Below are 14,190 nucleotides of genomic sequence, written 5' to 3'. Positions count from 1 at the left end.
TTAAGAGATTCTTAGATAGGCACATGGATGAAAGAGAAATGGAGGGTTAAGTAGGAGGGAAGGGCAAGATTAATCTTAGGGTATGACCCCATGACATCCTGGGAAATGAATGGAAGGGAGCATCTTCAGTGACTGTCTGACACTGTCTCACATCTATTTGTGTCCCACAGGTTCAGTGGAACAACGACCGAGTACAATACAGACTGGAATCCCGGGTTCCTATCATTGAGGGTCTCTTTATAATCGACAAGTGGGGAACCATCTACCTGACAGGTTCGCTGGACCGTGAGTGGAGGGCTAAGGTATGCTACAGAACGGGAGAGGCCACTCGCCATTGAGGCTGTGCTAGGACTTTGGAAGAGCAGTGTCAATTTAGAGATAGAGTAAGGTAACAGGCCCTTCTGGTCCAATGAATCAATTACACCACACTGACTCATTGAGGAAGGACCACAGTACAGGGTTCTTCTGCTACTGGAGAGCGATGGGCCAAGTTGAGTAAGGAAGACCTTCCTTCAAGTTATTGTAGTGATATACCACCCAAGGGTCCATGTGTTGTGACAGTCACGTTGGTTTCAGAATGTAAGAGAAATGTATTTACAAGGTGTTGTCAGAAACTTGAGGTTACTGAGTTATAGGGAGCAAAAAAATCCCAGTTCAAGTTCAAGTTGATTGTCATCTGACTGCACATTGAAGAGGAATTTCTTTAGCCAGAGAAACTCATTTATCAAAAGTCACACACATCACAAGGCAGATATTACACATATAATTACTATATATTACACATATAATTACCATACCGTCACAATAAAATAGCACAGTGCATTGAGCTAGAATAGAGCAAAACACTAAAAATGCAGAATATAGTTTAAAAGCTTCAAAAAAGTGCAGTGCAAGTAAACAATAAGGTACCCAAGAAAATCCTTTTAAAGTGATTGGAGGACAGTTCAGATGAAAGAAAAATGGAGAGTTATGGGCTGTGTAGGCGGGAAGGGTTAGAGTGATCATAGATTAGTTCAATACAGGTCTTCACAAAAGTCTCAAAGAGTCTTTTAAATGTCCAGGATGTATCTGCCTCTACCACCACTCCTGGCAGGGCGTTCCACATACCCACCACACTCTGTGTAAACCACCCCAACCATACTTTCCTCCAATCATTTTGAAATTATGCCCTCTCTTATTAGCCATTCCTACCCTGGGAAAAACTCTCTGGCTGTCCACTCTATCTATACCTCTTATCATCTTGTTCACCTCTATCAAGACACAACTCATCTTCCTTTACTCCAAAGAGGAAGTCCCTAGCTCGCTCAACTTACCTTCATAGATATGCTCTCTAATCTAAGCAGTATCCTGGTAAATCTCCTCTGCACCCTCTCTGGAGTGTCTGCATCCTTCCTATAATGAGGTGACCAGAACTGAACACAATATTGCAAGTGTAGTCTAACAAGAGCTTTATACAGCTGCAACATTACTCCGTGGGTCTTGAACTCAATCCTCTGACTAACGAAGGCCCGAACACCATATGCCTTCTTAACCACGTAGCAACCTTGAGGAATCGCTTCATGTGGACCCCAAGATCTGTTTGTACTTGCGACAATAATGGACCAATTTACCAGACACCAACTGCCATTTACACAGCAAGTATGTGCAGAGAAACCGGTCAGCATCTCAGGTCAAAGACCCTTCATCAGGAAGTGGTTTTCTCCTGCTGCTGTTTGCCTTGACCTTCTTGGTGGTAGAGGTGTGTGCTGGGCAGCTGGCATCAACAGTAAGCACGGTGCACTCTTTGGACAGTGGGCACTGCAGCCTCTGTGTCTTAGTGGTGGAGGGAGGGAGCATTTTGGGTGGAGGAGTAGGGTGCAAATTAGAGGAACCAGTTGGGTGAAGAGCGGAAATCTGTGAACCCTGAGGTAATCTGCACTGTGCTTGTGTAAGAAAATTCAATCAGTGTCCACTCCCCTTTCAGTATGAGCTGGAGGTTTCGGCACTGGATTACGATGGAAATCTTTACGACAAACCGCTGGAGCTGAACGTGACAGTAACTGATGAGAATGACAACATACCCATCTGTTCCCCGGAGATTTACGTGGCAACGGTGCAGGAGTCCGAGAAGAAAGGTACTTTGGTGGGTCATTGGGTTATCAGAGAGAGCTACATGAACATAGAACGGCCCACAATGTTGTGCCACTCCAGTGAAACACCTAACTAAGTTAGTTAAGCCACGTATTGTGTACAGTTCTGGTCACCCCATTATTGGAAGGACGTTGAGGCTTTGGAGAGGGTGCTGAACAGGTTTTCCCTGGATTAGAGGGCATGTTCTTCAATGAAAGGCTGGATAAACTTGTTTTCTTGCAAGCGCCTGAGGCTCAGGGGAGATCTGAGAGAGGTTTATAAGATTCTGAGAGGCATAGATAGAGTCTGTTCAGGCTTTGCCGAGAACAGGCAGAGTCCAGGTAGGTTCTTTCCTTATTCCTTATTCAACTCTAGAGAGGTATGTCTGTAGGTCCAGTGGTCTATTCTGCGGGTCAGATGTGGGATTTCTGGGAGACTACCAGCCTCCCCAATGGCCAATTCTGCGCCAGGTGCACCAAGATGCAGCTCCTTAGAAAGCGGGTTAGGGAACTGGAGCTGCAGCTCGATGACCTTCAGCTTGTTAAGGAAAGTGAGAAGGTGAGAGACAGGAGCTACAGGCGGGTAGTCACCCAGGAACCACAGGAGACAGAGAAGTGGGTAACAGTCAGGAGAGGGAAGGGCAAGAAGCAGGTACTAGAGAGTACCCCAGTGGCTGTCCCCCTGAACAATAAGTATTCCTGCTTGAGTAGGGTTGGGGGGGGGATGGCCTACTTGGGGGAAGCAACAGTGGCTGTGCCTCTGGCACAGAGTCTGGCCCTGTGGCTCAGATGGGTAGGGAAGGGAAGAGGATGGCAGCAGTGATAGGGGACTCTGTAGTTAGAGGGTCAGATAGGCGATTCTGTGGATGCAGGAAAGAAACTCGGATGGTAGTTTGCCTCCCAGGTGCCAGGGTCCGGGATGTTTCTGACCACGTCTATGATACCTTGAAGTGGAAAGGAGAACAGCCAGAGATCGTGATACATATTGATACCAATGACATAGGTAGGAAAAGATAGGAGGTCCTGAAAAAAGACTACAGGGAGTTAGGAAGGAAGTTGAGAAGCAGGACCGCAAAGGTAGTAATCTCGGGATTATTGCCTGTGCCACGCGACAGTGAGTATAGGAAGAATGAGGTGGAGAATGAATGCGTGGCTGAGGGAGTGGAGCAGGGGGCAAGGATTTAGATTTCTGGATCATTGGGACCTCTTCTGGGGCAGGTATGACCGGTACAAAAAGGATGGGTTACACTTCAATCCGAGGGGGACCAATATGCTGGCCGGAAGATTTGCTAAGGCTGTTGGGGAGAGTTTAAGCTAGAATTGCTGGGGTGGGTGGGAACCAAACTGAAGTGATGGAGGAAAGGGAGGTTGGCTCACAAATAGAGAAAGTTTGGAGACAGTGCGAGAGGGAGGATAGGCAGGTGATAGAGAAGGGATGCGCTCAGTCTGATGGTTTGAGATGTGTCTATTTTAATGTGAGGAGTTTCGTGCCCGACGCCGGTGCCATAGGCCTGAGTCGATGTAGTAGTAGTAGTAGTGTCATGAATAAAGCGGATGAGCCTAGAGCGTGGATCAGCAAAGGAGGTGGGGGTGTGGCACTGCTGATCAGAGATAGTGTCACGGCTGCAGAAAAGGAGGAAGTCATGGAGGGGCTGTCTACGGAGTCTCTGTGGGTGGAAGTTAGGAATAGGAAGGGGTCAATAACTCTACTGAGTGTTTTTTATAGACCACCCAATAGTAACAGGGACATCGAGGAGCAGATAGGGAGAGAGATTCTGGAAAGGAGTAATAATAACAGGGTTGTCATGGTGGGAGATTTTAATTTCACAAATATCGATTGGCATGTCCCGAGAGTGAAGGGTTTAGATGGCGTGGAGTTTGTTAGGTGTGTTCAGGATGGTTTCTTGACACAATATGTAGATAAGCCTACAAGAGGAGAGGCTGTACTTGATCTGGTATTGGGAGATGAACCTAGTTACGTGTCAGGTCTCTCAGTGGGAGAGCATTTTGGAGATAGTGATCACAATTCTATCTCCTTTACCATAGCATTGGAAAGGGATAGGAACAGACAAATTAGGGAAATGTTTAATTGGAGTAAGGGGAACTATGAGGCTATCAGGCAGGAACTTGGAAGCATAAATTGGAAACAAATGTTCTCAGGGAAATGTACTGTGGCAAATGTTCAGGGGATATTTGCATGGGGTTCTGAGTAGGTACGTTCCAAAGAGACATGGAAGGGATGATAGGGTACAAGATCCGTGTTGCACAAAGGCTGTTGTAAATCTAGTCAAGAAGAAAAGAAGAGCATACGAAAGGTTCAAAATACTAGGTAATGATATGAAACTAGAAGATTATAAGGCTAGCAAGAAGGAGCTTAAGAATGAAATTAGGAGAGCCAGAAGGGGCCATGAGAAGGCCTTGGTGGCCAGGATTAAGGAAAACCCCAAGGCATTCTACAAGTATGTGAAGAGCAAGAGGATAAGACGTGAGAGAACAGGACCAATCAAGTGTGACAATGGGGAAGTGTGTATGGAACCGGAGGAAATACTTTGTTTCAGTATTCATTACGGAAAAGGATCTTGGCGATTGTAGGGATGACTTGCAGTGGACTGAAAAGCTTGAGAATGTAGATATTAAGAAAGAGAATGTGCTGGAGCTTTTGGAAAGCGTCAAGTTGGATAAGTCACCGGGACCGGATGGGATGTACCCCAGGCTACTCTGGGAAGCGAGGGAGGAGATTGCTGAGCCTCTGGCAATGATCTTTGTATCATCAGTGAGGACGGGAGAGGTTCTGGAGGATTGGAGGGTTGTGGATGTTGTTCCCTTATTCTAGAAAGGGAGTAGGGACAGCCCAGGAAATTATAGGCCAGTGAGTCTTACTTCAGTGGTTGGTAAGTTGATGGAGAAGATCCTGAGAGGCAGGATTTATGAACATTTGGAGAGGCATACTATGATTAGGAATAGTCAGCATGGCTTTGTGAAAGGCAGGTCGTGCCATACGAGCCTGATTGAATTTTTTGAGGATGTGGCCAAGCACGTTGATGAAGGTTGAGCCATAGATGTAGTGTATATGGATTTCAGCAAGGCATTTGATAAGGTACCCCATACGAGATTTATTGATAAAGTAAGGAGGCATGGGATCCAAGGGGACGTTGCTTTGTGGATCCAGAACTGGCTTGCCCACAGAAGGCAAAGAGTGGTTGTAGACGGGTCATATTCTGCATGGAGGCCGGGACCAGTGGTGTGCCTCAGGGATATGTTCTGGGACTGCTACTCCTTGTGATTTTTATAAATGACTTGGATGAGGAAGTGGAGGGTTTGGTTAGTAAACTTGCTGATGACACAAAGGTTGGGTGTGTTGTGGATAGTGTGGAGGGCTGTTAGGGGTACAACGGGACATTGATAGGATGCAAAACTGGGCTGAGAAATGGCAGATGGAGTTTAACCCAGATAGGTGTGAGGTGGTTCATTTTGCTAGGTCAAATATGATGGCAGAATATAGTATTAATAGTAAGACTCTTGGCAGTGTGGAGGATCAGAAGGATCTTTGGGGTCCGAGACCATAGGACACTCAAAGCTGCTATGAGTTTAGGAGCCGAGAGGTAGATCATGTGGATAGTCAGAGGTTTTTTCCCAGGGCTGAAATGGCTCCCATAAGAGGGCATGGGTTTAAGGTGCTTGGAAGCAGGTACAGAGGAGATGTCAGGGGTAAGTTTTTTACGCAGAGAGTGGTGAGTGCATGGAATGGGCTGCCAGCAACGGTGGTGGAGGCAGATACAATAGGGTCTTTTAAGAGACTTTTGGAAAGGTGCATGGAGCTTAGAAAAATAGAGGGCTATGGGTAAGCCTAGTCATTTCTAAGGTAGGGACATGTTCGGCACAACTATGTATTGTGCTGTAGGTTTTTCTATGTTTCTATGTTTCTAAAAGTTTTTTTTCCATCATATAAAGAGTAGAAGGGAGGTGTGAGTTGATATTGGACCACAGAAAAATGATGCTGGTGAGGTAGTAATGGGGGACATACAAATGACAGGTAAACTTAAGAAGTATCCTGCTTCAGTCTTCACCGTGGAAGACACTAGCAGTGTGCCAGAGGTCTGTGAGTGTCAGGGAGCAGGAGTGAGTGCCATTGTTATTACAAAGGGAAAAATGCTAGGTCTTAAGGTGGATAAATCACCTGGGCCAGATGGACTAACACCCCAGAGTCCTGAGAGAGGTCGCTGAAGAAATAACAAATGCATTGGTCATGATCTTTCAAGAGTCACTTGATTCTGACTTGGTCCCAGAGGCTAGAAGATTGCAAATGTCACTCCACTCTTTAAGAAGAGAGGAAGACAAAAGAAGGGAAATTATAGGCCAGTTAGCCTAACCTCAGTGGTTGGGAAAGTGTTGGAGTCCATTTTTAAGGATGAGATCTTGAAACTGGAGACTAATGATAAAATAATTCAAAGTCAGAATGATTTTTGTAAAGTGAAATCTTGCCTGACAAATCTGTTAAGAGTCCTTCAAGGAAGTAACAAGCAAGGTGGACAAAGGAGAGGCAAGAAGGCATTTGATAAGGTGCCACACATGAGGCTGCTTAACAAGATAAATTCCTATGGTGTTACAGGAACGATACTGGCATGGGTAGAGGAGTGGCTGACAGCCGGGAGGCAGCGAATAGGAATAAAAGGGACCTTTTCTGGTTGGCTGCTGGCGACTAGTGGTGTTCCTCAGGGGTCAGTATTGGGAACGTTACTTCTCACATTGTTTGTCAATGATTTAGATAATGGAATTGATGGCTTTGTGGCAAAGTTTGTGGATGATATGAAGTGAGGTGGAGGGGTAGGAGGTGCTGAGGAAGCAATGCGATTGCAGCAGGACTTGGACAAATTGGACGAATGGGCAAAAAATTGGCGGATGGAATACAGTGTTGGGAAATGTATGATAATGCATTTTGGTAAAAGGAACAATAGTGCAGAGTATTATCTAAATGGGGAGAAGTTTCAATCATCAGAGATGCAGAGGGACTGAGGAGTCCTCGCGTGAGACTCCCAGAACATTAATTCACAGGTAGAGTCTGTGGTAAAGAAGGCAAATGCAATGTTGGCATTTATTTCAAGGGGAATAGAATATAAAAACAAAGAGATAAAGCTGAGCCTTGATAAGACACTAGCCAGGCTGTATTTGGTGTATTGTCAACAGTTTTGTGCCCCATATCTCAGAAGGATGTATTGTCATTGGAGAGGGTCCAGAGGAGGTTCACGAGGATGATTCTGGGAAAGAAGGGGTTAACAAATGAGGATCGTTTGGCAGCTTTGGGCCTGTACTCACTGAAATTTAGAGGAATGCAGGAGTCTCATAGAAACCATTGACTAGATAGGGTGGATGTGGAGAGGATGTTTCCTATGGTGGGGATATCCAGAACTAGAGGGAACAGCCTCAAAACTGAGGGGCAACCCTTTAGGATATAGGTAAGGGGGAAATTTTTTTTAGCCAGAGAGTGGTAAATCTGTGGAATGCTCTGCCACAGACTGCGGTGGAGGCCAAGTCTGTGGGTATATTTAAGGCAGAAATTGATCGTTTTCTGATTGGTCAGGACATCAAAGGATATGGCGAGCAGGCAGGTGTATCGGTTTGAGTGGAATCCTGTGCAGCACTGTTCCATGTTCTAAACTGACCCCTTCTGCCAACACTGTGTCCATATCCCTCTATTCCCTGTGCATTCATGAGCTTAAACATACCTGAGCCCCAGTCTACACAACTTCTCCTTGTAACTCAGGCCCCCAGGTCTAGGCAACATCCCAGTAAACCGTTTAAAACATAGAACACCACAGCGCAGGGCAGACCCTTTGGTGTACGATGTTGTGCCAACTTTCTAACATACTCCAAGATCAATCCAACAATTTTCTACCATCCAAGTTCCAAGAGACTCTTAAATGCCCCAATGGATCTGCCTCTGCCGTCACCATGACAGTGCATTCTACATACCCCCACTCATGTATAAAAAAAACTTACTTCTGACACCCCCCGAACTTTCCTCCAATCACCTTAGAATGATACCCCCTCCCATTTCCACCCTGGGAAAAAGTCTCAGGGCTGTCTACTCGATCTATGCCTCTTATCCTCTTATGTGTCTCTTTTCCACACTCTTTCCAGTTTAATAATGTCTTTCCTATGACAGGGCGACCAAAATTGTACACAATATTCTTATATAACTGCAACATTGTCTTATATACATGCATCAAGTGTCTCGTGTGATCTTGTGAATTGATTATTGGTTTATAGGCACCTGTGTGGCCAAACTGAGGGCTGAAGATGCAGATGACCCTTTGACTGAGAACACACATATCGTCTTCCAACTACAGGATCCTCAGGGTCCAAAGGAGTCCCTGTTCACAATGGACAGTGAGGGGGTCATCACCTTAGCCAGGGAAATGATAGACTATGACTCACTGACTTACCAGCTCAAGATCCGGCTGGCTGACCTGGGAGGAGCGGAAGGAAGTAGGTGTATTGAAAACGTTTCATGTAACTCCACGTGGAGGTGGTCTGCACTGAAAGCTGACCCCACTGTTTTATTTGACAGGTTTGTCGAGTACGTGCACAGTCATCGTCCATGTGATTGAGTTGAATGACAACCCTCCTGAGATCCCCCAGGAACAGGTATAGATTTCACTGAAGCATTTGGAAACGGCTGAGATGTCCGATTATTCAGGAATGAATCTCTGAATCCTAGACCCTAGTTTTCTCCTCTCTGTCCCATCACACACTCCCAGGGTCAGACACAGAGTGAAAATATCTTTATACTGTCCCATCACATACTCCAGAGGTCAGACACAGAGTGAAGCTCCCTCTACAATGTCCCATCACACATTCCCGGGTCAGATATAGAGTGAAAATATCTCTACACTGTCCCATCACACATTCCCAGGGTCAGACACAGTGAAACTCTCTACACTGTCTCATTCCACACTCCAAGAGCCACACACAAAGTGAAGTTCCCTGCTTGACTTGGTGAGTTCCGCCAGCATTTTGATTGGTTCAAGAAGGAAGGTCACCACCACATTCTCAAGGACAACGTGGATTAGACAACCAGTGCCAGATCTGCTGGGAGGTCAGAGCCTAAAAAGGAAGTAAGAAGTCCTTGCCCAGAGTTAATTGAATTCGGAGAGATAAATGTTTCTTATACGGTCCTTCCTCAAAACTCCCTCCTACCTCGTGACCACGAATAATAGCCAATTAAAACTGGCTGTGGACTCTGTTTGATTGGCTGAAGTTCAGACCCGTGGTTGTTTAATGTCAGGAAATGTAGAGGAGCCTGGACTGAAAAGCAGAGCAGCAGAGACAATTTAATGGTGAGCGATAACTTTAATAATAGAGCACAAAATAAAAGAAAACACAAGTGGCCACAAAATAAGAGAGAATGATGCTAAACACAAAAGACAACAAGGTAACTGACAGCTAGGAGCAATTGGTTGAGGCTGGCTGATTTGATGAGTGAACAAGGGCTGTGGATGGGAGCAGAGTTTAAATAGGCTGCAGGTGACTGCTATTGTCTGGGTGGAGACTGGGAGGAGTCTACATGCGAAAGCATGACAGTTTAAGCTAAACTAGTTCTCATTGGCTTTTCCTCCCTTGCTGAGCTGCAGTATGGACCAATCAGCATACCCGAAGATGCTGACATTGGCCATGAGGTTACCACCATCAATGCCACAGATGCTGATTTCCACCTGTCTGATGGCTGGTTTGTTACATTCGTGTTTGAATCTGGGAATGAAGACCAGATGTTTGGAATTGTCCAGGATGGGAAGAGCAACGTTGGGAATATCATCCTACGTAAGGTACATGCACTGCCTCCATCTCTGTCTTTCTGAACCTTTCCCCCCTCCACCACACCATTCTTTGTTCTGCCATTGCCCATTGCTGGCTTGGTAGTTTTCTTCCTCCAAAGCCCTTCCATCTTTCTCTCCTGATCCTGCCTCTATCTTCCTCTGATGAGTATCCCTGTATCAATGCCTAGATCTTCTGTTTTTCTAAGCTCCATGTACCTATCCAGGAGTCCCTTAAAAGATCCTATTGTTTCTGCCTCCACCACCACCGCCGGCAGCCCATTCCACGCACTCGCCACTGTCTGTGTAAAAAAACTTACCCCTGACATCTCCTCTGCACCTACTTCCAAGCACCATAAAACTGTGCCCTCTTGTAAGCCACTTCAGCCCTGGGAAAAAGCCTCTGACTATCCACACGATCAATGCCTCTCATTATCTCGTACACCTTTATCAGTTCACCTCCGCTCCAAAGAGAAAAGGCCAAGTTCACTCAACCTATTCTCATAAGGCATGCTCCCCAATCCGGGTAACATCCTGTAGTTGTGAACTTCCCCTGATTCAAGATAGTTACAAATGCAGGTGTGAGAAAAAGGCCCGTAGGATCATTGGGGACCCGAGTCACCCCCACCACAATCTATTCCAGCTGTTACCATCTGGGAAACAGTACCGCAGCATAAAAGCCAGGACCAACAGGCTCCGAGACAGTTTCTTCCACCAGGTCATCAGACTGATTAACTCATTCTGATATGAGGGTATTTTTACGTTACCTTGACTGTTCTATATATTATAAATTATTATAATTGCACTTTGCACATTTAGACGGAGACGTAACGCAAAGATTTTTACTCCTCATGTATGTGAAGGATGTAAGAAATAAAGTCAATTCATTCCATCTCCCTCTACATCTGTATTATGTTCTTCCCTCTCTCTTTCTCTCTCATTCTCTCACTCCCTCTCTTAGACCTCCTTTGACATTCTCCATTCTTTGAGTCATAGGACACAGAACATTCCAGCACAGTTCAGGCCCCTTGGTCCATGATATTACGCCGAACTTTTAATCTAAGATCAATCTAACCCCACGTCTTTAGTACTGTAGTAATTTTATGTATTGCACTGTACTGCTGGCACAAAAACAACAAATTTCATGACATATATGAGTGATCCCCATCAGCCTGGACATGCCCTCTTCTCACTGTTACCATCAGGAACGAGGTACAGAAGCCTGAAGACACACACTCAGTGATTCAGGAACAGCTTCTTCCCCTCTGCCATCCGATTCCTAAATGGACGACATTGAAACCATGAACACTACCTCACTACTTTTTTAATTACTTCTGTTTTTAATTTAACCAGTTAGTATACATACACTGACTGTAATTTATTTATTTTTCTATATTATCACGTATTGCAATGTATTGCTGCCACTAAGTTAACATATTTCACGACATATGCCAGTAATGTTAAACCTGATTCTGACTCTGCTGATAGACCTGATTCTGATCTGGGTCTCTACTGTGGATTGAGAGTGGGAAGGAGGCAGGGAGAGGGGAATCATGGTTGGGAAAAGGGGAAGGGAGTGGGAAGGGAGCAGGAGGCCCCAGACAGACATTCTGTAATGATCAATAAACTAATTGTTTGGAATCAAATGACCTTGCCTGGTGTCTCGAGGCTGGGTGTGTTTGCATCCATGCCAACCTCCCCCCACCCCCCCCACCCCTTGTCTCTCTGTCTCTCTCTTGGTGTATCTCACTCTTCCTGCTCTGTCTCCCCATCTGCCACACTCATACTTAACTCTCGTATAAATTGATAAGACTGACAGTGCTGAGGGAAAATCCCACCATGTGAGGGGTTGTAGTGAGGGAGAGTCACACTGTGGGAGGGGTGGTACTGAGGGAGGGTGACACTGTGGGAGGGGTGGTACTGAGGGGGGGCTCACACTGTAGGAGGGGTGGTACTGAGGGAGGGTCACACTGTGGGAGGGGTGGTACTGAGGGAGAGTCACACTGTGGGAGTTGTGGTACTGAGGGAGGGTCACACTGTGGGAGGGGTGGTACTGAGGGAGGGTCACATTGTCGGAGGGGTGGTACTGTGGGAGGGTCACACTGAGGGAGGGTTGGTACCGAGGGAGGGTCACACTGTTGGGAGGGGTGGTATTGAGGGAGGGTCACACAGTCGGGGTGGGGGGGGTGGTACTGAGGGAGGGTCACACAGTCGGGGTGGGGGGGGTGGTACTGAGGGAGGGTCACACGGTGGGAAGTTTCGGGCCGAAACGTTGACTGTACTTTTTTCCATAGATTCTGCCTGGCCTGCTGAGTTCCTCCAGCATTTTGTTGTGTGGGAAGTGCAGTTTTGAGTGATTACCCTCGAGGGTGAGGTAACCCTCGTGGTGACAGTGTACTCTCTGTGTTGGCAGGTTCTGGACTTTGAGGCTGTGAGTGAATATACCCTCGTGGTGATCGCCAGGAACAGGGAGGAGCTGGACAATGCCGAGTATGGCCCCAGCTCTACCGCCACGATCTTTGTCCGGGTGGAGGATGTGAACGAGCGGCCACAACTGCTGCAGGAGCGGTACGAGGTGAACGTGTCACGGGAAGCACGACCCGGCACTGTGTTATTGAAGCTGGAAGGACGTGACCCTGATGGCCCAGAACAGCCCATCCGGTGAGCACCCTATCAGGGCGTCACATTAGCACAGCGGCTGGTGCAACACCACAGCGCCAGCAATCCAGGTCAATTCCCGCCACTGTCTGCATGTTCTCCCCGTGATTGTGTAGGTTTACAGTGCATTGGTCAGAACACACTCGGAGTATTGTGAACAGTTTTGGGCCCCTGATCGAAAAAGTCAGAGCTGCCACTGGTGTGGGTTCAGAAAAGGTTCACGAGAAAGATTCCGGGAACGAAAAGGTTAATGTATGAGGTGCAGTTGCTGGCTCTGGGCCTGTACTCACTGGAGGTTAGAAGAATGAGGGAGGATCTCATTGAATCCTACAGAATATTGAAAGGCCTGGATAGAATGGATGAGGAGGAGATGTTTCCTATAGTGGAGGAGTCTAGAACCAGAGGGCACTACCTCAGAATATAAGGAGGTCCCTTTAGAACAGAGATGAGGAGTAATTTCTTTAGCTAGAGAGTTAGTTATGTTGAAGTTGTAGATGACTGGAACTGCACACAATACTCCAAATTAGGCCTCACCATGTCTTGTAGAACTTCAACATAACATCCCATCTCTCACAATCAATGCCCTCCCTGATTTATGAAGTGTAATATGCTGGAAGCTCTCTTTACGACCCTATCTACCTGTGACATGCGCACACTTTCGAGGAATTATGGTTCTGTATTCATGTGGCCAAGTGGCTAAGGCATTCGACTAGCGACCTGAAGGTCGTGAGTTCGAGCCCCAGTCGAGGAAACGTGTTGTGTCCTTGAGTAAGGCACTTAATCACACATTGCTCTGTGACGACACTGGTGCCAAGCTGTATGGCTCCTAATGCCCTTCCCTTGGACAACATCGGTGTCGTGGAGAGGGGAGACTTGCAACTGCTGGTCTTCCATACAACCTTGACCAGGCCTGCACCCTGGAGAGTGAAGACTTCCCAGGCACAGATCCATGGTCTCGCAAGACTAACGGATGCCTTTAATTAATTTAATTCACAGATCCCTTTGTCCAACACACTCCTCAAAGTTCAAAGTAAATTTGTTATCAAAGTACATCTATGTCACTATGCACAACCCTGAGATCCGTTGTCTCGCGGGCATTCACAGTAAATACAAAGAAACGCAAAAGAATCAATGAAGAACTGCACACAACTGGGATCCAAATTCATAGCTTTCAGAAAGTGGCTACACAATTTGATCTGGTGGTTAAGAAGGCAAAGACATACTTGCCTTTGGTAGTCGAGGAATTGAGTTCAAAAGTCAGTGTCCTACCATTCACTGTGTAAATCCCAGCCTGGTCTGTCCTCCCAATCTCCGTGTTCCACTGAATTATAAAGCTTCACCTCTCTCACCAACCATTCCGAGAATGGGAATGCAGTTCTAGCCAAGGGGAAATTGTGTCATTCTGTCTGAACTTTGGCCCTAGTCACAGTTGGGTATCTGAGGGTCACCGCTTGATGTAACAGCCGTACCTTGTTTGTATTAACACTGAGGGTGAGAGGGGAAGCGAACAAAGGAAGGACTGGCCTCAGAGAGGTGTGCAACATCATGAGGGGCATGGGTACGGAAAGCACGAGGATTTGTTCTCCTCCGCGCGTGCCGACGTGTTCCCCAGG

The 14,190-nt window shown here is 46.5% G+C and overlaps 1 protein-coding gene across 3 annotated transcripts in view; it reads left to right on the top strand.

Annotated features, from left to right (window-relative positions):
* LOC134356558 (cadherin-16-like) overlaps positions 1-14,190 on the top strand; it is an 84,614-nt gene that overhangs the window by 47,803 nt on the left and 22,621 nt on the right. For all 3 annotated transcript variants that reach the window (XM_063067524.1, XM_063067525.1, XM_063067523.1), the window contains 6 exons: positions 171-302; positions 1,964-2,114; positions 8,376-8,594; positions 8,677-8,753; positions 9,740-9,931; positions 12,333-12,580. In XM_063067524.1, coding sequence (XP_062923594.1) covers positions 171-302; positions 1,964-2,114; positions 8,376-8,594; positions 8,677-8,753; positions 9,740-9,931; positions 12,333-12,580 — 1,019 coding nt within the window. The remainder of the gene's footprint in view (positions 1-170; positions 303-1,963; positions 2,115-8,375; positions 8,595-8,676; positions 8,754-9,739; positions 9,932-12,332; positions 12,581-14,190) is intronic.

Source organism: Mobula hypostoma, chromosome 14 (assembly GCF_963921235.1).
Source record: "Mobula hypostoma chromosome 14, sMobHyp1.1, whole genome shotgun sequence".
NCBI classification, from domain to species: Eukaryota; Metazoa; Chordata; class Chondrichthyes; order Myliobatiformes; family Myliobatidae; genus Mobula; species Mobula hypostoma.
The sequence above is the reverse complement of the archived record's forward strand: the minus strand, read 5'-3'. Positions and strand labels throughout refer to the sequence as shown.